This window comes from Priceomyces carsonii (assembly GCF_900007245.1).
Source record: "Priceomyces carsonii strain CBS4050 genome assembly, scaffold: Debaryomyces_carsonii_scaffold_3, whole genome shotgun sequence".
Classification (NCBI taxonomy): domain Eukaryota; kingdom Fungi; phylum Ascomycota; class Pichiomycetes; order Serinales; family Debaryomycetaceae; genus Priceomyces; species Priceomyces carsonii.
Genome location: NW_026946676.1, coordinates 81,046 through 107,068, shown reverse-complemented (window position 1 = coordinate 107,068; position 26,023 = coordinate 81,046). Strand labels below are relative to the sequence as shown.

Below are 26,023 nucleotides of genomic sequence, written 5' to 3'. Positions count from 1 at the left end.
TTTGATACTTTTTGAATTTATGAGAAAAAAGAAGTATGTACCGATTTTTTCGTTGAAAAGTGTATCATTTTCAATGATTTTTTTAAAATCATTGTGACACAAAGTAGCAAACTTATGCTCCAGAATTGCTGAAAAATAAAAGATGATTAGAACAAGGGCCATCAAAGTAGTAAACTCGTCAACTTTGAACAGAAGTTATAGCAGGGCATATTCCTCAGGATATAGCTTTTTTTCGACAAAAAATGGCCCTTCGCCCCCTAAATATGAGAAGAGAGGTAACATATTATGGAGTTCTATAAAATACGCTAATCAAATTGACAACTATCAAAAGGCAATTCAGAAGGTACCAGATTCAACTAAGGTTAGCCAACTACTACAAAAAATAAAAGACAGTCCGGAGATATTGAAACTCTTATCTTACTTTTTACAGGAATTGCACAATCTCAATATAGACCAAGGTCCTAGAGCAGTATCAAAAACCAAATACCGCTTGTATTATGCTTTAAAGCTTCACAGGTTGCACTCTGTCTTCTGGAGCTCCTGCAATTTGCTTGATATCAGCTCGCATGACCATAGTTTGAATTTTAATCCAGATTATTTAGGAATACTTGATCCCAAGAATTTTACAGAAGAAGATTACAAACAGATTTGTGAAGGTGAGTATAACGGCACGAAGTTTAAAGATTGTGAAATATTTTGACTTACAATAAGAAGGCTGTATATTCGAGCATCTACTATCACATCACTAAATACTTTTATATAGAATATTGAGCTAGGGTTTAGGAATTTTCAAAGATTTAGATATTTCACCGCAACCCTGTACAACAAATCCGAGAGCGAACACATGGAATTCAAAAAAGGTACCCTCGAAGGCCTTTCCACCAGGTAAATTATCTAATATCCAGCCCTTGTAGACGAGAAAGGCCATCAGAAATACCCAGAAAAGATTGGTAGGGATAGGAAAACCCTCAAAATATTGAGGTTTTCCATGTTCATCTTTTGGTATTTTATTCGCCGTTATATTGAATCTTGCTAACCTAGTGAGTCCACATAGGACCCAGAATGTTAACATCAAGACATCAATGGTACTTTGAAAGCCAATTGCAAATGCAATAGTGGCAGGACTCACCCCAAACGAAATTAAATCTGCTAAAGAGTCCAATTCTTGGCCCATTAATGAACTCTTATTCCTCAATCTAGCAACCCTACCATCAAAGAAATCAAAGAACAAACCTAAGCATATAAAAAAATGGGCCCTCTGTACATAGTGACTCTTACCCGTGAGAGTAAATCTCAAACATGAGATGATGGAATAAAATCCAGAGAAACCATTAAGCAACGTTATGAAATCTGCCATGTGTAAATTTCTTATCAAACTAAAATGTCTTGTGTCAGTTATGAAAGCTTTGTATTCTCTTTCATCGGGTTTTGGTAGCATATCTTTGGAACTTAATGAGAATAACGACGACGACCTTCTGATCGGTGGATTTCTCGATGGAACATCAATTACGTCCCCATCAGAATCGAAATCAGAAGAAATCGCTGATTCATTCTTCTTAACACTTGATGAGCGTCCTGACATTCTTAATTGACCTTATTGCCAATAAAATAAACTGACTTTAAAAGTTTGTTTCAAGTTGCTAAATTCACAAGCCTCTTACCTCTAATTTATGATTCTCATTTTTTCTTGCTTTCACGTGTCACTAAACGTTTAAAATGCTACCAATTCATCAGCAAGAATGTAAATTACAGTTCGTACCATAGCTAATACTTTTATCATTAAACATCTAAATGAATTTAATATATAATCAAATTAAATGGAGCGCTACATGAACCTTCAATAACAAGGCATTTAATGGTCAGAACTTATAAGAACAGTTGGTAAGTCGGAAGTTGACAGATGCTTCAAATCAGATTTTGGATTCCTATCGACATCCTGTATCGCAGTCGTAGAGCTATCATCGTCGTTGAGTGTAAACGAAGGTCTCTTATCGTGAGAGTGATTTAGTAAATCTCTATTTGAATTCAACATCATTTGAACATTAGAAGTTGGTTGAAAAGAATTTATTGATTCACCAGATGACGTTCTCGATAGCAGTGAAATATCGTTTGAAGCGTCAAGATTAGGAGAAGATTTTGACGACTGATTTAATATTTGTTCTCTAAGCTTCGAGTTTATTGCCTCCTGTTGCTGTTGTTGTTTTTGTTGATGCAGGATCAATTGTTGTTCTTTGATCTTCAAGTTCAAAATTTCCTGCTGCTGCTTCAAGAATTCTTTCTGAATCTGCAAATAATTTTCATGCTCTTCTTCATGGGACGACCTTCTATCTGGGAATGCAGTTTCAGTTGGTGATAAATTGGGGGACGCAGCACTTGTGGGGATATCTTTCATGAAATGTTGGTCGAATGGATTCTTCTCCCCAGGAGATTGTTGTACAGGGGTTTTAATTTTTGGAGTAAAAATCCCTGTTAAGCTTTCTTGTATTCCCCTAGGATGTGAATTTTTTAAATTCAATTTTAAGGCACTTGCTCTATTTTGTGACTGCGAATCAGTGTTCTTGGTATCCTTAGTTGCCTGACCACTTGGTCTGGAGCTGCTGGTTTGGCTGTCACCACTGCTCAGACTGTCATGGCTGTTTTGACTCAGATGGCTTATAAAATTATTCTGACTTGTCTGACCATTACTGGGCGGGGGTGCTTTATTATGAGATGCTATTTTGTCTCTTGTAGCACTTTGTTGTTTCGCCAAAGTTTTCTCTTCAACTAAACTAAATCTTTGATAATGATCAGAGCCAAACTTTAGTAACTCGTATAAATCATTGAACCAGTCTGTATAATCGTCCAGATTAATACATTTTAAAGTAACCTTGCAATTGGGATTTGAGTTTTTTATTAGAAAAAATTTAAATTCCTTTTCACTTTTCAGTTTTAAGGAATATTCATTCAAATTGTAAGACTTAACAGGTATATCATCATGACCGATGAATCCTCCTATCTTATCTTTTTCCTTCTTTTTCAGAGAATTCTGAAGTTCACCATCTATCTTAAATTCATGCAAATAATTGCAAGTTAAGACATAAAAGAAGCTGCTGTAATTTTTCAAAACCTTCGATTTCTTGTATAAAACTCCATATCTAATACACTTTGTGTGCACTGTACCAGCATACGGTAAAACAATATCTTTAAATGTTCTTATTGATCTCTTTGCCGAAACTGGTGTATCTTTGTACGTATTCAACAAGTTTGGATTATAGGCAATAAAATATTCCCAGTCATCAAGCGAAGAAGTTGAAACATTGCGCTTCAAATTCAAATATAGATTCACAATTGAGTCTGTATCAGATAAATAAACGTCTTCACTATTAAGCAACTTTCCAAATTTGTCTACCACAAAGTTAAGTTCCTTTAAAACATAAGTAAATAGGTCCTTAGATATATTTTGCAAATTAACGTATGAAGCGAATAGATAGTTTTCTTTCAATAATTGATGTTTGACTTGATAATCTACCTGAAGTTTGATTAAAAATGGATCCTCGAGGACACCTCTATCTTCTTCCTCTTCAGCTTCAATTTGCTTCTTTAGCAATGGTTCTTTGGCAGAATATCTTTCTACTGAGTTCATGAATGTATCCAATACCTTTCCTGTTTTACTAACCTCTTTAATTACGTCTGGATTAGCAAATGAATCATTCTTAAGAGATGACTTAATTTCTTTTATTTTCATCAGTAAGTTCTTCAACAAATTTTCTAATCTCGGAACCAATTTGTTTGTAATCTCTTTATGAAGCTTTAATTGCGAGATGAATATTTGCGAATGGTGATTCACCAACAAAGGAGGAAAACTATTGAAAAGCGAGTTATTAGGAAAGAAGTGAGGTGGGACTTTAATGTCATTAACGTGATGCGTAATTGGAGGAGACGGTAACGATGTCGGCTTAGAACTAAGAGAAGTCATAGACACATTTCTTTTGTGCATATTACCTCCTCCACTGTTCAGTGGAGCCATTTGTGATTGCGAGCCATGCTTTAAAAAAGAGTTGTTCGATTTTGTTTTAAACAAATGAGGTCTTTTCTCTGATCCCGTATTAGAAGAGTTTGTGGGGGTCGTAGACAAGCTAACAGATGATAGGGATCTGTTCAATTCCTTTACCGGTGTCGAATTTTGACTATTATTGGGGCTGAGATGACTTTCTAGTGTACTTAAAAGTTTAGCTGGTAAATCCTTGTAGCCAGGGAACTGAACAGAGTTGATGAGCTGTTGATTTAAGTTAGCCTCAAACTCTTTTACTAGGCTAATTTCTTTCAAATAGTATATAAGCGACTTGACAAAGTATTTCCAGTACTTGAAAAAGCTAACCAAGTTATCGATTGGCTTGGAGTCATAGCTCGGTAAATTCACGTAATATGGTGATCTCGGATCACTCGCAGGTAATACACTTTCCTTTTCAAATGTGTACATAGTAAATACCTTTTGCTTATGCCAATTTGCCACTGGATCTCAACTATCTCAATAATCCTCTCAAAATCCCTTAGATCTGATCCGGAATGAAGTTCCTTCGGAAGCGTAATAAGACTTTAATATCCAGGAAGCCCCGTTTTATCCTCTTTACTATCAATCACTAATACCCTTCGTAGGCCCCCGATCTACCCTTTTTTCGCTGCGATGCTTTTATTGTCGCTGCTTCAGAATCTATCCTATTGATTTAAGATCCTCAGAGATCACGTAATACACACTGTGCTTGACGATGACTTATTTTTGAAACTATAACGTAAAATGCAAGCTCTGCAAAACTTTCTATAGCTTATTTGTTATACCAGCGAATTGCTGATGCTTAACTATTTGTATGTTTCGTTAGACACCTCCTGTTGATACTTGACGCCCTAGGCAACTAATTGGCTTATATACACTCTTTGGTTTTACTTTTCTTGTCTTCTGGGACCATTCTAGAATACCTACGGCGATGAGGCTGCGACAGCGACGCATCAAGCAGGCAGAGCAACAGTCTTCGCTACATACATTACGCCGAAGTAAAGAGAGAGAGGAGACGGCAGTTTTGAAGCAGAAGGCGGCTTGAGAAGAGCGGCAAATAGACTCGCGCGAAAACGTTTCCTCAGTTCTATAGAAGGCGAGTCCTTGATTACGAGAGAATAATAAAAAGCCTTGGTTCGTACTAGTTGAAGAAATCGGAAAGGTGCTTCTCGATCTATCATATTCACAGCACAACACTTTGTGCAGCAGATATATCCATTCCGGTCGTAAATTACATTGCCGAGAGAGATGGGTTGCTTGATCTGATTGAGGACGCATATTAAGAAGTACAGAAGATTGAGTCGGGCATGGCTTCGGAAGAGAAATCGGAATGTATGAAACTTCTTAACTGTTTCCTATTGTACTATTAATAGCTAAAGTGTTCATAGACGCTCAGAGCGATGCGTTAAAATACACCAGGGACAAGAAAGATAGAATATATAGCAGCAATTGATGATCTTATTTAGGCGTAATCCTCAGAGAAGGAGTTACCAAAGAAGAAGTGATTCACTTTTGTAAATGCTTCCATCATGTTTATTACAGAACTTGGTCATCTCGGTAGATCAAGCCGGGCCTTGTATGGAGAAGCCGGATATGTTTTTTACAAAGGCAGGTTGCCGAATAATTCCCCGTGCAGCTCTCCAAAGACAACTTGCGATCTAAGCTTTCATGGTTTGCACGGATGTGGATGTTAAATATTCCAGAGTGAGTATGTGTTAGATTTGGAGAAACACAAGGCTGTATCAGGGCTAAGTATACTCTAATTGCTGAAATTGCTGACAACATTTCACTAACGTTGCGTAATCTGCATACGGTGTTCTTAACTGTTTTATGAGTAGTCATCATCAAATCCCGTGCGAATTGTCTCATGAGCCGCACCTGCAGTTGCAAAATCCACAAAAGTCGGTCTAGTTTTGGCTGATCTCTGTAGGAGATAATATTAATCTTTTTTGTGGACTGTTTCTAACATAGATAATTGCAGTAAATTGCTAACTTGAATAAGTGGTATCTTCATCAGTTTGAAACCAAACTTACTTGCTATAGATATTGCGATGGTGCTGGAGGTCGCACACTCAACTAACATTGAGTTTCCTAATTTATCATATCGTTCAAAGCTTTATAACTTGTGGAATGTGAAGGCAAGCGAATCTAATATCTCTAGTGACTCTTCGTTATTTGATGTTCATAGTCGCTTGCTGATTGAACTTTCCGATAGTGACTCTTATGCGTCTAGTGATACTTGCGAGCTTTATAACAGGTATAAAACCATAAACACATCAGAATCGTTTGTTTGCGAAGATCTCTCCAAGAAATATGAAATTGATTTTGACCATGAAAGCCTCGAGTTTGAGGTTACTTTAAAAGATCATGATACTAATTCGATAGAAGGTAATGATTCTATAGTTATGGAGTTAAGTCCTTTCATGTCCAATTCATTTTCTTCTTTTGATGATGGTCGATTCTCAACAAAACTAAGGATATTTGTTAATAATATCAAGAGAGCGTTATGCAGAAATACTTCGATGAAGAGCCCAATGGTCGTTTGTAACTTTGAGTTAGAAAGTTACGAAGACTTCTCACCTGTTTCTATGAAAGTGCCAATAGTAGATAACGAACACACTAACTCCTTCAGAAAATTAGACTTTTCTTTTTTTTCGGAAGGAGATACTCAAGAGACTTTTGAGCATTCGTCAACTATTAAATTCAGCAATTTTGCTGATGTGGTTCTTTACAATCACAAAGGTATTGAAAATTATAATTCTGGGTCGAATGCTACTGATTGCACCTCGACGTCAAATGAAATTGAAAATGAAAATTGTAGACGTCACATCCTGTCTTTTGATCGACAAAGAGGTGCTTTGGCATCTTCAGATTGTGAACGCAATTTTGCATTTCCATATGATAGGGTTAATTCAATTTTGAAAAGCAGAATCAACCGAAATTTAGAATCAGAATTGGCAAAAGCTAAGAATGATGAAGCAGTTGAGGTAGATACTTTTCTAAAAAATTTCGAGCATATAGAAATTGAAAAGTTTAAAAAAGAATCGGAGTTAAACGGTTTAAGACTGCTTCAGCTAAAAAACTACTACAAGAATAATAGTCTCAGGAATTCCTACTGAGGAAAATTTACTGCTAGTTATATCTTTCGTAAATAATCTGTCTCTTCTACTTCAGATAAATGAATCTAATAGAAATCGGACTCTTATCTGCAGCACTTCCTATCAGAATCTTCGCTATCTAACAATGCTCTATCCTCTTCACCTTTGCAGCATAACGGTTCGTTAAATGTAAAAATAAACCTGCCAAATAGGGCACCAAGTATGCACGAAATAATAATGTATCCATTGTAGTACATAAAAAGCAACATGATAATGTAAGAGGTGCCCCACTCTAAAGTAAAAAGAATGGTTCTTACCAGATGTTCAAACAAACTTGGGATAATACGCAGCTGGGAATTGAAGTTCGAGAAGAGCCATTGATGTGACACTGCGTATAGAAGGGGATATCTAGGCTTTGAAGGAGCAAGGATTTCCTTACTTTGGTACAGGGATGATGTGTGATCGGATTCTTGCAAAAATGAGTTCAGATTCTTTCGGATTATGGCCGAGTCATATTCTCTGCAAAAGCGATGTAGCCACTGGCTCGCTAATACCAAAAAAAAAACACCAACACAAGATCCTGCAAACCCTCCACTAGACTTCACATGCCATGATCTCGCAAGAAAGCAACTGTCGATGGTATTCCAATTCCACAACATAGATATTTTGCACGCGTTACTTGACGCAGAATGCGAATTACCCATATCCATTTCAAATACGTAATCAATTATTGAAATAGTGCAAAAGCTGGGAACTTAATTCTATTCTACAGCTTGAAGCAAGATTAAGAATTTATAGATCCTTTAATACTTCAAAACTTTGCGTCAATTTTGTTACCATATTTGGCATTCATTAATGCTCAGATCCAGACTTTTATCTCGGCATCGAAATAGGAAGTCATTTGAAAGAAAGAGAAAATAATAGTGTCTGAAACGGTTGAAAATCGTTTTAGAAACTTTAGTAGACTACTAATGGTTCTACTATTGACCACCTCATTAGAGCTGGTACGAAACTGCGACAGTGAAATCCACCTGACTAAAGTTATGTATACTAAAATTCACAATCACGTGCCAGTGATTCGTCATGTCATGTGATTTGTTATGTCCATCATCCATTATCAACCCAGAAGACTTTCATTTGTAAGCTCGACTAAATTCTTTCATAAATTTTTCTACTGTAGTGAAGAAAATGACGGCTGATAACAAAGTAAAGCTAACTCCAGAGCATTTAGAACACTTGAATAAGAAGTTGCAAGATTTATCACCACAAGAAATTTTACGATGGGCAGTCATCACATTTCCTAACTTGTTCCAGACAACTGCCTTTGGGCTTACAGGTTTAGTTACAATAGATATGCTTTCAAAGCTAGAACAGAATAAACAGCATCCAGTAGATTTGATTTTCATTGATACGTTGTACCATTTTCCCCAGACATATGATTTAGTTGCAAATGTTGAGAAGAAATATAATGTGAAAATTCACACTTTCAAGCCTCATGAAGTTCAAAATGAGAAAGAATTCATTGAGAAATACGGTGATCTATTATGGGAAACAAATGATAGATATTATGATTTCCTTGTAAAAGTAGAGCCATCACAGAGAGCATACAAGGAGTTGGATGTTGCGGCTGTCCTCACAGGAAGAAGAAAGACACAAGGTGGTGCTCGTAGTAATTTACCTGTCTTAGAATTTGAGGAATCTAGTGGAGTGATAAAAATTAACCCTTTGCATAACTGGAATTTCTTTGAAGTCAAGAAATATATCGATGAAAATAATGTTCCTTATAATGAGCTTTTGGATTTAGGTTACAAATCGATAGGGGACTGGCACTCAACTGTTCCGGTTGCTGATGGGGAAGATGAGAGAAGTGGAAGATGGAAAGGAAAGGCTAAAACTGAGTGTGGAATACACGAAACAAGCAAGTTTGCTCAATATTTGAGAGATCAGTCTCTGGTTAAAATAGATGTCTAATTTAGTTTTTATCGATTGAGCTATAGTTTGTGATATTTAATTGCTTTATCTCATTGATTGAATTACAGCTTGCGATATTCGTTACCTCACCCCAATTGTCTAGCCTCTATTTGTTAAACTATTTTTTCCTGTATAATACATCCCAGATATTCTCTGTCTAACAGCATATAGCCATATATTTATATAAGTTAACCTCATTATGCTTGCTGGCTTTTCTTTAATGTGATCTTACACAATTTCACAGTACAATTCATTTTTAACAGTGTACTTGCGAGCGGAATACCTTCTATTTTCGTATTGTTCTGCAACCTTTTTTGAGAAAGGGAGTAATACCGGAATCGAGATCCCAATTAGGTAATATTGAGTAGGATAGCGATAACTGATACGAAAACACCAAATATATAAAACTGTGAGCTTCGAAATAATTTTAAGAGCTAAAAAGATGTAACAAAAGGAATATAGTGTGTATTGCTGCTTGAATCCATTAGGAAACATTAAACGGATTCTCGTGATGTTATTACAAGCGGCACAGCTTTCTGTGCGTTATATTTATTCAAACTTTACTATCATAACTTGGCTGATAACAGGTATAATTTTGCTTTATTATCTTCTTTTGTTTCCGTTTTTTATATCGCCCTTAAGAAAGATCCCGGGACCATATTTCAATCGAATTTCTGGGTTTAGAGCTTTGAACAGGCAACGGACGTTCAACTGGATATCAAGTGTTCATGAATGGCATCGTAAATATGGTCACGTCATTATACTTTCGCCAAATGAAATAAGTGTCGATGGAAATTCACTGTTTATTAATGATATTTATATCAAAAATTTCCCTAAATCTTCATTTTACGAAAACTTTAGAAATCATGGATTTAAAGACAATATATTTGCAAGTTTAGAGAATGATAGGCACTTGAGGTACAAAAAACTCATAATGGGATTGTATAGCAAGAGCGCTATATTTTCTAAGACCAATAGAATAAGAAGCATTTTGGTTCAGAAGACAGCTTATCTTGTGAAGGACATTTATACGAGTTCAGTAACAGCTGAAGTTCCAGATATAATTAATGCTAAATCTGAATTGAATGAATTTGGGATGGGCCATGAAAAAAAAGATGGAAAGTGGTTCAACCCGTCTGGAAAGGCAAGGAATATCGGTATAGATGTGTACTCCTTGTTTGCGTCACTTGCAATGGATGTCGTATCTTCTTTTGAAGTTGGAAAAGATAATGGGACTGATTTTTTAAATCATCCAGCACAGAGACATATGATCATCAAGCATAGAATACAAGCTTCCATGGTTTTCTGGACGACATTAATGCCCCGATTTTGGAACTGGGCTGCCTCTAAGTCCGTGCTAGAAGCGCTGAAAGAAGTTGAGGAATGGCAATTGAATCTCTATAATAACGCAGAAAAAAACGTCCCGAAATTTAACGATGATGAAAATATGACGACCTTGGAAACTTTGAAAAAAAATGGATTCAAGGGTACCAATGCGTATACATTCTTATCTGATAACATATTTGCTGGTCATGAAACTACAGCGATTCTGCTTGCTTATTTGACTTATGAATTGTCACGTCCTGTGAACTTTTCCAAGCAGGAATTATTGCACCAGGAACTATATCGAACGTTTGGAAAACCCTCAACAGTGGAAGACAATATTGACGACTTAGAAGCAGTTGATAAGCTACCGTATCTTTCAGCATTGTTAGACGAGAATCTACGAGTGCATGCTTCAATTCCTGGTGCAGAACCTAGAATTGTAGATAGACCGTATAACGTCAAGCTTGAAGATGGAAGCCAAATTAAAATTCCTCTTGGTACCACCATTTCTTGTCAGGTCTACTCGATGCATAGAAACTCTACTGTTTTCCCTGATCCCTACAGATTCATACCTGAAAGATGGCTTAAGTACGATAACGAATCTGAGTCAAACTATAGCAGAAGAATCACTAAACAACAAAAACACATGATGCCCTTTGGTAAGGGAATCAGAATGTGTCTCGGAATGAACATTGCGCTTATTGAAATGAAACTTGCTATCGCCAACTTGTACTGGCATTTTAATTCCAAGATCTGCCCGGATTGGTGCAAAATCACAGAATATGAAGATGACGATAAATCTCCTAGACCTATAGAAATAGGGGTTCAAAATATGGGCAATAATGTTACTGATGAGGAGAAGATGGTAATGAACGATGCTTATACAACAAGGCCAATTAACGATGAATGCTGGCTTGAATGGTATGAAAATTCGTAGATGTGTATAGATTCTCTAGATAGTGAACTTAAATTACACAAAGTCTTATTAATTGACCTCGCAAAGACCGGCAGGTCCGAAAACGTGAGTACACAATATCCAACCACAAGTACCTGTTTGATCGCAAGCAGTTAATATTTGATTTGAACTTTTTTTTCTAAAGAAAATATAGCTCTTGGTAGACGATTTTGAGTCAGCTCTATTAATAACTTAAGTTATAAGTGAGTGTGTTCCAAATACCTTATTATACTAGCTTTTGAGCCTGATATAAGATAATAGAGAGATATGCTTCCTTTTGCAGTTCCTTATCCGCCAGAGCCAGAACACGGGTTTTGGGGTATTCCAACGTCGACAATAGATTGGTGTGAGGAAAACTATGTTGTTTCAAAGTATGTTGCTGAAGCCGTTAACACTACTACGAACTCTGTGTTTATAGCTCTTGCTGGATTCACTATCTACCATGCTTACACAAACCACATGGAACCTCGATTTGTGTTCTCCGCCCTTGGATTTTTACTAGTGGGTGTGGGATCATGGTTATTTCATATGACTTTGCAATATCATTATCAATTGTTGGATGAGTTGCCCATGATATATGCGACCTGTATTCCTTTTTGGTCCGTATTTAGCGAATTTAGGACTAAGAAGCAATCTATTATGATTGCAATTGGTATATTTACTTCAGCAAACTTATTAACTTTGGTATATTTGAAAGTTAGGAATCCTACTTTACATCAAACCGCATACGGTATCTTGAATGCTTGCATCATTTTTCAGTCTTTGAATTTGACTTTACAATATGTTCACGACAAAGGTGCACGTAAACAAATGTTTAAAACCATGGTATTAGGAATTTGCCTTTTCCTTTTTGGATATTTTCTATGGAACTTAGATATACACTTGTGCACCTCTGTAAGAGCAGTTAGAAGAGATTGGGGAATGCCATATGGATTTGTGTTAGAGGGTCATGGATGGTGGCACATATTAACCGGAACTGGTGTCTACTTCTACTTAGTTTATGAAGAATATTTGAGATGTTTTTTGCAAGGAACCGACAAGTTTTATACTTTCAAGTGGAAATATGGCTTACCCATTGTATGTTGTATTGATTATGAAGGTTTGAAAAGATACAGAGAAGTTAAGAAACTAGCTGAAGCTGATGAATTGGAATCAAAGAAAAATATATAGAATATCAAAGTGAAAATTATGTATTTTGTATATATCAATGCTTATATATTTATCATAGCATTTGGATTATTTCGCTTATAAATTTGTCGTTTTTTATCGTGTCTGCGTACTCATTATTCACTAGAGTTTTCAATTTATCAAGAGCAACTGAAGATTGAACTTTGCATTCTGAATTCGATTCATCAAAACATTGGGACCTCCAATTCTTGAGAATACTTTTAAGGCTGTGAATACCACTTTGGATTTCTGAAGGAGAGCATTTCGTCTTCTTGTTTTGTATGTATTTATCATCCTCGTCTAAAACCGTTTGCTGAAGCTCTGATGCTTTTCTTTTGGCCATGTTAATAATCTTAGAAGGAAATTTAACAAGTTCTGCAACGTGGATTCCGAATGACTTGTCAGATATGCCTGGCTCTACTTTATACATAAGAGTGATATCATCCTCTTCGTTCTCATCATCTCGCTGTACATGTGCAACGACGTGTAAATTTTCAACTTGATCTTCGTATTTTGATGAAAGTTGAGTCAACTCGTGAAAATGAGTTGCAAACAACGTGAAGCATTTTTTCTCACTGATCAAATGTTCCAGAATGGACCAAGCTAACCCAAACCCATCATAGGTGGACGTTCCCCTTCCCAATTCATCAATAATAATTAGAGAGTTATGGGTAGCGGTTGCCAAGATTGAAGAAGTTTCAAGCATTTCGATCATGAACGTGGACAAACCTTTTAATTGTGAGTCACCAGCTCCCACTCTTGACAAAATAGCATCAAATACAGCAATCTCCGGTTTGAAGTTATCTTCTCCTACTGGAATAAAGGAACCAACTTGATTCATCAAAGCTATCACACCTGCTTGCCTGATGTACGTTGATTTACCACCCATATTAGGACCAGTAATTATTACAAAAGATTTACCCTTTTCACTCTTTTCATTTGAAAAGTATAAGTCGTTAGGAATGAAATCAATATCATCTTGAACTTCTAAGACAGGATGCCTAGAATCTTGCAACTTAATTTTTCTTCTATTATGATCATCACTGTTGATAGAATTACTCATTGGATGAGAAATTGGTCTCACGAACGGTATAGGAGCAAAAATAGCGACGTTGGCGAAACTGCTTAAGACGTCGATTTCAGATACTGTTAGACTCAAAGGGATGAAAACCAGCTGGTACGTCAAAGTGATAGATAAGATTTCTTTTACGAGTTCACGCTGCTTCAAATTATATTCGGCTGATGCTTCTAGGTATTCCTGGGATAATGCAGATAACCTTTTCGTTGTAAAGTAAACACCAGCCTTGACTGTTTGCAACTGTGTGTACTTGTTTCCTGTATTCCTCAAAACCGTGGAATCAATTCTAGTTACTCTGAAACACCAACCATGTTGCTGATGGTTTTCTAACTTAAGCTTTTTATCCACTTCCATATTCAAGTCATTTGCTACGTCTTCGTGTATTTCTCTGATTTGATGCAAACTGCCTTGCAATCTTTCATTTATCTCCACTAACGACTCATCAAATTCAGGCTTGATGTTAAAATCTGTGTTCATTAAATCGTGAGCAGAAGTAGAGTCCAAAGGAGAAAGATCAGTAGTTGTCTCTACCAACTCTTTAAATTTGGACAATGGTTCATATTTCAGTTTAATAGGTTCTAGCCAATTTTTCTTCACTAGATTAGCTAACTTTCCATTGTCCTTTAAGTCATCAACCACTACTTCCAACATTTCGATCAATTCAGGAACAATTAATACAAATTGATAAAGTCTAACTACGTCCTCTAATTTCTTACTTTCATTCCCCGAAGTACGCTTTGTTCCACTCAAAATTTTCTTGAAGAGTCTTTTGATGTCAGGTACCTTTGATAGCCAATCTTCTGTAATGAAAACTCTTAAATTATTGTCATCAATGAGGAGTTGAACAAGGTCTTGCCGGACTTCAATAGAATCAAGATCAGTTAAAGGTTGCTTCAACCATTGGGACAATAACCTAGAGCCAGCAGCTGTCTTGCACTTATTTAATAGCTCAAAAATTGAAGTAATATTGGTAGATTTTGACAATGAGCTACCGTTTGCTGTATTAGTAGAGGGAAAAATGTTTAGAGCCTTCATAGTCGAAGCATCAAGCTTCATGTATGCGCTCAAATTATACTGGTCAATTGTGAAGTTTTGGTTTTGTTCGCCAAGAAGTTCCAAATATTCTATCAATGCATTGCAGCAAGATAGCGATAGATTAAAATCGGAAGAATTGATACCCTTAGAGGCAAGTATGAGGTCAATGTTTACCTCTTCGTCACTCTTCAAGTCAGACACCACGATTTTCGATAAATCTGCTTCAATATCTTTTTGAGAAAATGCAGAAGGCTTTATAGTGCTAATAACAATATTTCCAATCTTCAGAAGAACTTGATATAATTTTATAACCTCTGGGTTATCATCTTGAGGATCGTAGTTTGAAGGGAAAATGACCTCTTTAACCCCCATTTGCAAGAGTAAACTCTCAAGATTAGAGAACAATTCATTATCCTCAAATTCACAAAGTTTAATGCTTGAATTCAGTAAGTCTACAAAACATATTCCAATCCTTTTTCCATTCCCTTGTTGATGAAACTTGATTCCAGCGATAATAGGAGTGGAGCAATCTTTGAACAGTGATTCTAAATCGACTCCATAGTTACTTGCCAATGATTCTAGGTTGCCGGGAGTTGCGAAACATATAAGATCGAAGGTCTTGTTGTTGTAAATTTCAACCTTCAAGTTCTTTTCTATCAAGCAAAATTTCAATAAGTTGTTGGTTAAAACTGGTAGCGATACCGTCACGTACCTATTCTTGTTATTAGGATTGTACTTAATTACCGATTGTGTCTTGTATATGTTATCAGCAACTAAATCAGCATCTTCATCTAAAACAGTAAAATAATCTTTGTTGTTGTGATCAATGATTCTAATGGTTGAGCTATCTTTAGCCGGCAAATTCGTGAATTTTCGAAAGTACAGTCTTTCATCTACCTTGTCAGCGAACTTAAGGTCTGGTCTTGTACTGGACATTTTGTTGTTTAGTTCAGGACCCCTGCAGCGCTTTAAGAGTAAAATAAATGCTATGACCTTTAATATAATCCTCAAGAATCGCCTAAATTCAAATATTGTGCGCGTTCTTATGGACCGCGTAGCACTACACGAAAATATGATCCAGGGCCATGTTTCCTTTCCAGCCAGCCATATACACAATTAGAGAAAGAAGGGTGAAATGTAGTATCTTTCATTCCCAAATCTTGTAGCAATTCCGTTGATATCAAGAATGGTTCGGTTTAAGCTTCATACGATACCTAGGATACTTATTTTATTATACTTTACCGAATCCTGAAGAGCATACGTTATTATATTCAACACAATTTTGAGGTCAAGTCATTCAATATATTTGATCGAATGGACTTAGGCTGACTTTCGATAGAGCCTTACAAGGAGTTTGCTACTCCTATCTAGCTTCAAGAACATATATAAACATGTGGCCTGTATATTATTGATTTGGTACCCCTAGGAGTCAAGACTTAAAAAAATGAGATGAAATTTATCTGACTCAGGAACAACTTAGATCTTCCACTCTTATTCAAAGTTAGAACTTATAGAACACACCTAATGCTGAGTGAATCGCTTCATACCACTCAACTCGATGGCATACTACCACTAGTTGCTAGAGGAAAAGTGAGAGATATCTACCAAGTTGACGATGAAACCCTTTTGTTCATTGCGACTGATAGAATATCAGCTTACGATGTCATCATGGAAAACGGCATCCCTTCAAAGGGAAAAATTTTGACCAAGTTATCTGAATTTTGGTTTAAACTCTTGTCTGACAAGATTCCTAATCACTTGGTTTTACCTGATGCTGATGACGCTCAGCTATTTGCAAGGCTTCCAAAAGAGCTCCAGGAATCTAAGTACAAGAAACAGATATCTGGAAGATCTATGCTCGTAAAAAAGTTAAAACTTATTCCATTAGAAGTTATCGTAAGAGGATACATTACTGGATCTGCGTGGAAGGAATATTCGAAATCGAAAACTGTCCATGGTTTGCCGGTTGAAGAGGGTTTGAAAGAGTCTCAGGAATTTAGCGAACCTATTTTCACACCATCTACGAAGGCTGAGCAAGGCGAACATGATGAAAACATTTCTCCAAGCAAGGCCGCTGAGATTGTTGGCTCCGATTTGTGTGAGAAAGTTGCCTCAGCTGCTATCGATTTATATTCAACTGCAAAAGAGTATGCAAAATCGAAAGGCATCATTATTGCTGACACCAAATTTGAATTTGGTTTAGATAAAGATAATAACTTGGTATTGGTCGACGAAGTTTTAACGCCAGACTCTTCTAGATTTTGGAGAGCATCTGCCTATGAAATCGGAAAATCTCAAGATTCTTATGATAAGCAGTTTTTAAGGGATTGGTTAACTTCAAAAGGACTTGCGGGAAAGGATGGAGTCTCCATGGATAAAGATATCATGATCAAGTCGAAGGAAAAATATATCGAGGCTTATGAAGCATTGACTGGAAAGAAATGGACTGAATGAAGACACCATCAGAACCTTTTTTTCGTTTTTAATTTTTTTCTTTTCGCTTAGGCCAAATTCACCATGTTTGAAGTGGTATTGAATGAAAACTTATATCTAGAATCTCTGAATTAATAAATAAGCTCCATTTTAGATACAGTTTTCAGAAAAGCATTCAAGTAGTCATTTCTCTTCTCTCTTACAATATTCAATTTTACTTTCTTTAGTTAAATATTTCATTCACACGTAATTGGGATTGGGAAAGGAGTATTACATTTTTGTGGTTTCAAATGACTTTTTAAGATATCCACTGGCCATAATTATATTTATATTACAGAAGAAAGAAAGTTAAAATTAAAGCTATTATCTAGTGTTTTTTCGTAAATAATGCTCCTCAAATTCTGGTATATGCCTTTTTTCTAGTTTAAGACGTTCCAACTCATCTGTGACTCTTTTGCGGTAATTATTGGCAGGAAATCTCGTGCCTTGAATAGATGGCTGAATTTTATGAGCATGAGCATAATAAGCGTCATGCTCGTCGCTGTTTCTTGTTTTGAGAGGAATTCTTCTAATTTGCTGGTCATCAATCAATTCCTTGGGGCCCCTTGGTTTATTTGGCAGAGGTGATGATTCATTATTATGTAAATGAAGGAAATTTCTAGCTTGTTGGGTTGAAACTGGTTGAGCATTTGTCGCTTTGGGAGTTGAAGGGTCTGATTTCATTCTGTGCAACTCTATGTTTTGTTTTCCCAAAATTTCTTTGATTCTTTGTTGTACCTCTTGTTCAACAACTAGCTTGAATTCACGCTGATATCCTATTCTGACTTCTTTTGCTTCTTGATCCATAAGTTTTTTCCTAGACTCAAACTCCTCTATTAATTCGTCTTCTAATTGCTTCTTTTGCAAGTTACATTTTCTCTGCATATTTTTGAATTCATCCTCTAATTCGTCTCTTTGAATCAAAATTTTCCTTTCTAAGTTGTTTAAAAATGATTCCTTTTTTTTTAATTCCTCGTTCTTGTTGACTAGCTGTTTTTGAAACTCACCCAAGTTTGTGCTAGCATGTTTGAGGTCCATTTCTTTCCTCAAAAACCTAACAGAAAGATTTTCTAGAAGATCGAAACACGAAGGTCTTGTATCAGGATTAACTGTTATACAATCTACTATTATCGTTTTCAATTGAGATGAATATCCTTCAGGCAAATCAGGAATAACACCCAGCTTAATCCTTGCTTGCAATTGTAGGTGGGTTTTGGCTAAAAAGGGCGGTTGTAAGGTGCAAAGCTCAAATAGTACACATCCAAGCGACCATATATCACAAACTGGTGAGTAAGGGTTGTCCATCAAAACTTCCGGTGACATGTAATATGGAGTACCAACATAAGTTTTTGCAAAGTCATTTTGTGAAGTAAGCATTTTTGCCAATCCAAAGTCTCCTAGTTTAATGAGCTCACCAGAGTCCAGCATGAATATGTTGTCAGGTTTTATGTCCCTATGAATCACAACTGTTTCTGAGTTAATCAGCGGTTCTCCTTCGTTATTGATTGAATATAAATTGACTTTTTTAGCCTCAATTCCATAATGACATCTATGTAATGCAAGCAATATTTGAACCAAAACTTGCCATATAAATTCTTCAGGTACCACTTCCTTGTTTTTCTTAAAGTTAGAAATAATATGGGCTAAGTCACCACCGTCACAGTATTCCATATATATATGGATCATCTTCTTGTTAGAAATATGATCGTGCTTGAAATACTTTACAATATTTGGGTGATTCAACTCTCTCAAGATTCTGAGTTCTGATATCAATTGGTTTCGTTCTTGGTTATTCATAGATGTATATTCTATTTCTTTTCGGACATATATTTGTCCGTCAAACTTACGGCGAACTTTTCGAACTGTTCCAAAAGACCCTTTTCCTATCACTTCTAATGCATCATATTCAGATTCTATTGGTGTAGATGACATACTTCTATGTTTGAATGGCTTAAATTGTTTCTGCTCTTCAACTTTACTAATGTTTAATATTATTTTCTTTCCTCTTTCAAATAAAACTATATGCAACGAAGAGATGACAGTGGAAACATAATAAGCGTTTTTGTATATTAACACTTAAGCTCTCCAATAAATGTGTATGTTAGATTACAGCTGAATCAGTCGAAGTGTTCAAATTCTATGCCCCATAGATCCTATTCTATATTGGACCCGATCCGTGATTGTTTACTTTTGGTACCAATTTGGAAATCTAAAAAAATTTGTAATCAAAATCGTCATGGACTAATACAAGCATGGTGTTACCAAATAGGCTAACAAGGGTCTCACACTCTCGATAGTTGTACGTCCCAAAAGAATGATCATCTTAAAATGCTCGCCGACTTATCTCGCCAGACAGCGGTAAAAATTACTTGCGAAGTTTTTGATCGAGTTTCTACGACTTAGTAAATTGTTCTCCTAATATTAATTACATATCTCTATCTATTTGCCCACGGCTGCTTTGATTGAAGTGACAGGCTCCAAATTTTCATCGTCGATGACAGCGTCTGGTAATTTGTGACCGTCTCTTGTTGTAGTATCCAAACTCTCTCTAAGAATTCTCTCTTCTTCCATTTCCTTATGTAAGTTCCAGAAATGAAACAAGAAAGCAAATGCCGCAGCAGCTCCAATAATTGCCATAGAACCAAAAACCCAAGTCAAATGTGGATCATTCATAACAGGTGTAATAGCCTCCCCGATCGCAGCTGAAATAGCAGAAGTAAACAAGAATAATGCCATTACGAGTCCCTTCATATGTGGGGGGGATCTCGTGTAGGCAAGTTCGTAAGCTGTGGTCATGGCAAAACACTCACTAGCAGCTGATAAAATGTACACTGAGACCTCTTGCCATGCACTAATAGGAGATGGTTCAGCACAAGTTGTTGCTTGATTTCCACATGGAGAAGTCTCATAAATTCTTTTTTGAATGATAGCACCTGCTGCTTGAGAGGCTGCCGCAATCAAGAAGCCAAGAGAAATTCTAAAAACTGGTCTGAAGCCAATCTTGTACTTACGCATAGTTGGATAAATGACATAATCCAATATTGGAATCAAGACGATAATAGTTAATGGATTGAAATTGTTGAACAAATCATTAGGAACACCCTGTGTGGTCATAGAACCTGCTTGTGAAGTTTCAACACTGCCTAAACCACTGTCACAAATATTAAAAATTGGGAAATAAATGAAAATTTTACACGAATTGAAAGTTTGCTTGATATCCAACACCCATTGGTCATCCCATGTTATAGGAAGTTTCTTCTTTGATACAAAAAACTCTTCACCTCTAGCAATCATTGAGCTTGGTCTGGCGTAATCCCAGAAAGTTCCATTCCTGCATCTTCTAATCCAGTTTCCACGGAAAGATACTCTTAAGATCTTCCAGGTCGTTGTGAGGACTGACCCTTGAGGTTTGTCTCTAACAAGCTTATTCTGTAAGTACCAAAGTACAAACGGCATGATGAGATATACAATGATTGGAATGAAGAAGGCAAACCAGAAACCGATCCTTCTTTCAATATAAGAGGTGGCCAATTGAAAAAAAGCACCAATGTTAATTGCCCAGTAGAAGACCAAAGTCATTCTCTCTAAAGATTTTTGACGGTCAACAATAACAGGTTCTCCAGAGGGAAGGACTTTAACGACATCGGTGTCCTCTGGGTACTGATCCATAAGAAGGGGTAACAAGTTGGGTTTAATAAAACCAGTACCTACAGCTAATGTAATGATTCCAAGGGCACAGGGCACGATAGCATGACCTCCGGCGATAACACTTGGTATACCAGCGATGACAAGCAAAATATGTGATATTAACCCTGCAATAACACCAATCCAGATAGCCTTAAACTTTCCAAGTTGCGTATCAGCCACGAAACCACCGTATAAGGGAACAACATAAGCTAAGAATGTCAACAAAAGTGTCAAAGCATTTGCGGCAGCTAGGCCCATATTTAAAGCACCGGCACTCTCACTAGCTGAATCCAGCTTTGGTGCTCCAGTCGTACTGCCTTCAGGTAATGGTCTTTGAATAAAGTTAGTCAAGATACCCGTGACTGAGTAGTAAGAAGCTCTTTCTGCTAATTCAACGAGACAAATCAAGTAACAAGCATAGTTTGCTCTACCTAAGATTCTCCTGAGGGTCAGTGCCTCTTGTTTCGTTGGTCTTCTCAATCCCTGAGGATTGTATTCATCAACGTAGTAAGTGGAGTAGTTTCTAGGATCATTGTAGTCATAATCTTCGTCATCTATGAAATCATGGCTAGCTTGCACTGATTGAGTGTCAACGCCCGGAAGTCTCTTCTCGTCTGTTTCGATACCACTAGCTTTACTGTCAAAGGTTTGAGAAGTATGACCCCTGTACTCGACTTTCAGTTCTTCAAAGGACATCGCAGCTAAGACTCACTTATTTTACTATTGCAAAAAAACATAACAGTCCCATGGAATAATCGCCTTTTTATATCTGAAGGTTAAATCTATGGTGTATGACATCTGATCTCATTCTTCCACTTATCAGCATATCAACACCATTTCTGGACTGTATAGTGACCCATTTTTTGAAATATTAAAAGAATGTGCCAGTGTGGTACGGCACCACTCTTTTCATTTTTATGAGGCATTCTGTTATTTGAGGCGACTCGATCAGTGACGATCTTTGGCGTCACCTGTCATTGAGATAAGCTCATCCATAGAGCAACAATGGCTTCTCGCATTCGGTTTCAAAATCATACATAACAATTTTACAGTAGCATATCGAAGACAATAAGCTGAATACTCCAAAATAGTCCCCCTGGCACAGGAACTGTTTTTAGCGAAATTGCGCCAAGTCCCCGAAGAAGAAGTAGACGCAATTTCGCTGAAAGACATGTGCAAGAGAATTTTGCGAGGACTGATAAACAGTAAGGATCATTTGCTGTGTGCAGGCTAGATAATAAATTCATGATAAAGTCCTATCGTTTGACGATGAACGGCGATGCCTCAATATTATGCGGGTTCGCTGTATAGGTACGGAAAGAAGTCACCTGATAGCATGTTGTCACTATGTTGCAATAACGCAGGCAGAATAAAGAAAAGAACCGCATGAAAAAAGATAAGAGATTAAATCTCGTATCTTTCTTTCCATTTATGCACTTTAAATCACTTAGTTATTGCTTTTAAATCATGGGAGTATATGGGCGACAGCAAACATAAGATTTTTTGATGGCCCAGAGCCAGTTCGTGGTAGGGCATGATTTACCTACTGAGGCTTGCAATATGGCATCAGGAATACGTGGCGTATGGGTGGTAGCGATGATTTTCCTTACGGCGCAGCGATCGTTCCACTAGGGCTCTATTTGCTATGATTGTGTGACCGGGAAGAATAGGTGTGACTGAGACGGCATATTTTCACGCCACAGGTAGTTCTCACTGTAAAAACTATAATCTGGAGTATTGGCCGCGGGGCGGATATTCTTTCACAATGCCGAGCACATTTCATCTGGTTAACTTTTGACAGCAAATTTTTCGAGTCAGTGTTTTTCATTTTTATGATCAAAGTCAATTTTTCAATACAAAATAATCAAGTCATAGCTACTGTGACCAAGTATCAATCACTTTAAATTAGCTGCAAAATGAATCCTTCTTGCCTATGACATTCAGAAATATGCAGGATAAAATAACGGTGCCCCAAACAATACTTATAGTAAGTTTATCGTATTAATACGTTTACAATTTCTACCGATTAGAAACAGTAATTTTAGCTTTCTTCCCAGTCTCCTTTTGCGGGCAGTCAATAGCGCTTTGCGTTCAAATATACTGCATCGTGAGAAGAGGTCATATTCAAATGAGAAGCTATACGTATTACTGTCTGCTTTTGGCTGATTTGTCTTAACCGTTACACAAGCCGAAGGATTCACAATTAATAGAAAATCCCTTTAATTTGGCCATCCACAATATTGATTAGCATTAATAGAGCAGCCTGACTGACACCGAATGTTAGCCTCCGGTTTGTTACTTAAGCATCCTGGAGCACTTATTTGCAGTTCAATAGGTACACATTTACCGAAGTTTTTGTATATGCAAGCCTTGCTTTCCCCAACACCCTAATTATCACGATCGCGTTCTCTCAAAGGTATGTGGTATGTGTATCCGCTAATTAGGATTACTAAAGAGAGTGGAGCGATAAATTGATCTATATCTTGAATCATTGAAACTTTGCTGATTTTTTCAAATGTGTTGTACATTTGAAGTGATATATCTTTTAAACTAGACCTCTCTGGGCGAATTCAGGTCATGTTGCGTATGTTATCTACGTGGGTCCATATTGTATTTTGGATCTCTTTGGATCTTTCCAGATTCAATACAGTAGTAATAAAGTTTACCATACTATTGCGGATTTCACAATAAACTGAACTTATAATTGAATCAAACGCTCATAGTTCCGGCGATGAAGATACCTTTTTGATAAGGTCGCAGAGTACTTCACCGGTTCGTACAAAAACATGCTCAGTATGACCCATTCAAATCCGCTAAGTTGCTCCAGAAAGTCATTCCTCATGATTCTCAAATGAAACTAGTTCATATTCTCGTCATCTTCCCTATAGCCAAGATCAGTGAAGAATGCGGAGTAGTTTGAATTGAAGAAATAATTACTGTCAAATGCAATGTTGAAAGGCTCAAAATCGCTGAAACTACTCTGAAAAGCATTTGAATGATTTGTGGTTTCATATTCACCCTCCTTATTAATTGAACTTGATTTCAGGTCAAAGTTATATATGATTGCGTTACTAGGAGAAAGAGGGATGTAATCTTCCTCTTCATCCCATTCGGAAGAATCGTTCTCTATGATATTTTGCAATCCAAAACGCAAAACCAAAAGTCTAATATTGTTACTGGCTTCTTTCATCAAGCCCTTAAGAATGCCTGAATTCTTCTCATTCACCTGCCAAATCAATCTCATAGCACTTAGATTCGATTGAGGCGTGATACCAAATTGTAATTGTAACAAATCTCTAAATATGGTACAGTTTTCCAGAAAACTATATTTTCCAGATTTTCCACTTGCCAAAGTGAAGCAAGATATTAAAACCATTAGTGCGTTATATCCATAGAACATATCATAGTGCAATAATCCATTGAAATGTCCACTTTTATCGGAATAATTTATTACACCGCATACTATTTCAGCTGATCTTATTCCATAACAAATGGTATTTAAAAGCGGTTCGAATTTGTTGAAGTCAATAGCTTTGATATTTCGAGATAAATGCAAGAGGTACGGTAAAGTCAAAGAAATATAAAGGTAATGAAATTGCAAGTGTAATTTTATTTGATATCTCTTGATGGGCTTTGTGCTCTCATAATCTTTTAACTCTGTACTCAAACCATCATACCACTTATTAAGTAGTGTCTTTATTTCTACCATTTTCTCTATGTTTTCATTCGCCAATGGTCTTTTGCTTATAAATAAGTTTTTGCGAAGCCTTAAGATCTTATACATTATTTTGAATAAGCCAACGGAAGTAGAAAAATAATCTCTAAATAAGTCATCACTGACCATTGATAGTTTAGGTAGATCCACATCAACAGCTTCAATCGAAATTATGGATACTTTTCCGAGAGAGGAATTCATGCTCATCTGTATGCGAAATATAGACCACCAGACAATCTTGATCTCATCTTGTATATCTTGGGGATATTTAGCAACTGCCGATTTGCGGTGATATCCTAGACTCACGCATTGCTGGGACGCTAATGCAAACAACAGCCAAGAATTTTCTCTCATCTGCTTTGATTCGTAATAGAGTGCCGTTACGTAAAGCAGTCTGATTCCATTCAATGATGGTGACACTGCAATATCTCCTAATAATAGTTTAACTATACCAAGACAAATATTCAGAAGATTATTAGAGAAATTGTTGTCATCAGCCGAATAGCAGCATTTTTGGCCCAAAATCCACACCATGTAGAGGCAGCATATCTCTTCATTACTTAAATTTGAGGAATTTACCAAATGTGCGGTTAAAGGCGTTTCCTCTGCCTTCAATTCCTTAAAGAATACACTTTGTTGGTGTCTAAATTTCGACTCATTCAAAACAAAATATCCCGGGTGAATTTCATTAAAAAATACATCAGTATAGTAAATGGCATCAGCTTCAGATATCAATTCCACCATAGGGAACCTTCGCAAGTTAAGTAATTCAATGCTAGTTGATATAGACTCATTCGAGTCAAGAGCATTTAGGTTATTCAAATCTCGCTCTTCTTTCGATAAAGTGTCCGAGAACTCTCTTGAACTTTCTTCTTGAGTATCCGCTGTCAATCCGAGTAAAGCCCTTAAGAGCCCCTGGGTACCTTCGAGGCCATAATCTTGGGCCGTATTATTTGCATTTTCATTCGAATTCTCATTCATTTTCACATTGTCCTGATCATTTATGCTTTGCGAAGGCTGCCAATCCTCATCACTCTCAAACCCTTCACTATCACTAGAGAGTTTATCTTTGCTTTCTATGTCTTTATTCCATTCAGGGAGTGATATATCCAACGATTCTGCAATCTCGCTTAAAGTATGTAAATTATCTGGGTCTCGCCCAGGATATAACCTTTTCATAATCAACTTCAAACATTTGAGCTGATACCTTGAGGACTCACTTATCGAGTAATATGTTCTTTTCTTTCGAGGAGCCTGTGTCGTACAATTCACACCGGCGGATTTGCATTGCAAACAAGGTGTCTTATCGTCAAACTTCAATTGATTGAATTCCAGTCTCTGGCATCGAATCTTCCTTGCTTTACATCTGTCGCAACTGTACACTGCCCTTTTTCTCTGTTTATCTGCTACTGTTTTCCTTTTTCGTAGATTGGAAGCCCCTGCTGCTGCTGGAATCTTCCCCATCATACAACGTTATCACACTATAATT

The 26,023-nt window shown here is 36.7% G+C and overlaps 14 protein-coding genes across 14 annotated transcripts; 6 read left to right on the top strand and 8 right to left on the bottom strand.

Annotated features, from left to right (window-relative positions):
• Positions 1–142: 142 nt before the first annotated feature.
• FGR39 (Fgr39p) lies at positions 143–700 on the top strand (the record flags this gene model as incomplete). The annotated part of the gene is made up of 1 exon (XM_062952422.1): positions 143–700. One exon carries the CDS (start codon positions 143–145, stop codon positions 698–700), a length of 558 nt encoding a protein of 185 aa, XP_062809326.1.
• Positions 701–772: 72 nt separating this feature from the next.
• On the bottom strand, positions 773–1,582 carry CHO1 (CDP-diacylglycerol-serine O-phosphatidyltransferase; the record flags this gene model as incomplete). The annotated part of the gene is made up of 1 exon (XM_062952420.1): positions 773–1,582. One exon carries the CDS (start codon positions 1,580–1,582, stop codon positions 773–775), a length of 810 nt encoding a protein of 269 aa, XP_062809325.1.
• Positions 1,583–1,852: 270 nt separating this feature from the next.
• On the bottom strand, positions 1,853–4,459 carry PRCAT00002551001 (uncharacterized protein; the record flags this gene model as incomplete). Its single annotated transcript, XM_062952419.1, has 1 exon — positions 1,853–4,459. The coding sequence occupies one exon, from the start codon at positions 4,457–4,459 to the stop codon at positions 1,853–1,855; it is 2,607 nt and encodes an 868-aa protein (XP_062809324.1).
• Positions 4,460–5,566: 1,107 nt separating this feature from the next.
• Positions 5,567–5,899, bottom strand: PRCAT00002550001 (uncharacterized protein; the record flags this gene model as incomplete). The annotated part of the gene is made up of 1 exon (XM_062952418.1): positions 5,567–5,899. The coding sequence occupies one exon, from the start codon at positions 5,897–5,899 to the stop codon at positions 5,567–5,569; it is 333 nt and encodes a 110-aa protein (XP_062809323.1).
• A 182-nt stretch (positions 5,900–6,081) lies between these two features.
• On the top strand, positions 6,082–7,149 carry PRCAT00002549001 (uncharacterized protein; the record flags this gene model as incomplete). Its single annotated transcript, XM_062952417.1, has 1 exon — positions 6,082–7,149. One exon carries the CDS (start codon positions 6,082–6,084, stop codon positions 7,147–7,149), a length of 1,068 nt encoding a protein of 355 aa, XP_062809322.1.
• Positions 7,150–7,232: 83 nt separating this feature from the next.
• On the bottom strand, positions 7,233–7,838 carry PRCAT00002548001 (copper transporter family protein; the record flags this gene model as incomplete). Its single annotated transcript, XM_062952416.1, has 1 exon — positions 7,233–7,838. The coding sequence occupies one exon, from the start codon at positions 7,836–7,838 to the stop codon at positions 7,233–7,235; it is 606 nt and encodes a 201-aa protein (XP_062809321.1).
• A 478-nt stretch (positions 7,839–8,316) lies between these two features.
• MET16 (phosphoadenylyl-sulfate reductase (thioredoxin)) lies at positions 8,317–9,099 on the top strand (the record flags this gene model as incomplete). The annotated part of the gene is made up of 1 exon (XM_062952415.1): positions 8,317–9,099. One exon carries the CDS (start codon positions 8,317–8,319, stop codon positions 9,097–9,099), a length of 783 nt encoding a protein of 260 aa, XP_062809320.1.
• Positions 9,100–9,610: 511 nt separating this feature from the next.
• Positions 9,611–11,362, top strand: PRCAT00002546001 (uncharacterized protein; the record flags this gene model as incomplete). Its single annotated transcript, XM_062952414.1, has 1 exon — positions 9,611–11,362. The coding sequence occupies one exon, from the start codon at positions 9,611–9,613 to the stop codon at positions 11,360–11,362; it is 1,752 nt and encodes a 583-aa protein (XP_062809319.1).
• Positions 11,363–11,647: 285 nt separating this feature from the next.
• On the top strand, positions 11,648–12,550 carry YDC1 (alkaline dihydroceramidase; the record flags this gene model as incomplete). The annotated part of the gene is made up of 1 exon (XM_062952413.1): positions 11,648–12,550. One exon carries the CDS (start codon positions 11,648–11,650, stop codon positions 12,548–12,550), a length of 903 nt encoding a protein of 300 aa, XP_062809318.1.
• A 52-nt stretch (positions 12,551–12,602) lies between these two features.
• On the bottom strand, positions 12,603–15,596 carry MSH2 (mismatch repair ATPase; the record flags this gene model as incomplete). The annotated part of the gene is made up of 1 exon (XM_062952412.1): positions 12,603–15,596. The coding sequence occupies one exon, from the start codon at positions 15,594–15,596 to the stop codon at positions 12,603–12,605; it is 2,994 nt and encodes a 997-aa protein (XP_062809317.1).
• Positions 15,597–16,184: 588 nt separating this feature from the next.
• ADE1 (phosphoribosylaminoimidazolesuccinocarboxamide synthase) lies at positions 16,185–17,114 on the top strand (the record flags this gene model as incomplete). Its single annotated transcript, XM_062952411.1, has 1 exon — positions 16,185–17,114. The coding sequence occupies one exon, from the start codon at positions 16,185–16,187 to the stop codon at positions 17,112–17,114; it is 930 nt and encodes a 309-aa protein (XP_062809316.1).
• Positions 17,115–17,456: 342 nt separating this feature from the next.
• On the bottom strand, positions 17,457–19,064 carry KIN3 (serine/threonine protein kinase; the record flags this gene model as incomplete). The annotated part of the gene is made up of 1 exon (XM_062952409.1): positions 17,457–19,064. One exon carries the CDS (start codon positions 19,062–19,064, stop codon positions 17,457–17,459), a length of 1,608 nt encoding a protein of 535 aa, XP_062809315.1.
• A 507-nt stretch (positions 19,065–19,571) lies between these two features.
• On the bottom strand, positions 19,572–21,515 carry PTR2 (Ptr2p; the record flags this gene model as incomplete). Its single annotated transcript, XM_062952408.1, has 1 exon — positions 19,572–21,515. The coding sequence occupies one exon, from the start codon at positions 21,513–21,515 to the stop codon at positions 19,572–19,574; it is 1,944 nt and encodes a 647-aa protein (XP_062809314.1).
• Positions 21,516–23,676: 2,161 nt separating this feature from the next.
• Positions 23,677–26,001, bottom strand: PRCAT00002540001 (uncharacterized protein; the record flags this gene model as incomplete). The annotated part of the gene is made up of 1 exon (XM_062952407.1): positions 23,677–26,001. The coding sequence occupies one exon, from the start codon at positions 25,999–26,001 to the stop codon at positions 23,677–23,679; it is 2,325 nt and encodes a 774-aa protein (XP_062809313.1).
• Between the last annotated feature and the right edge of the window lie 22 nt (positions 26,002–26,023).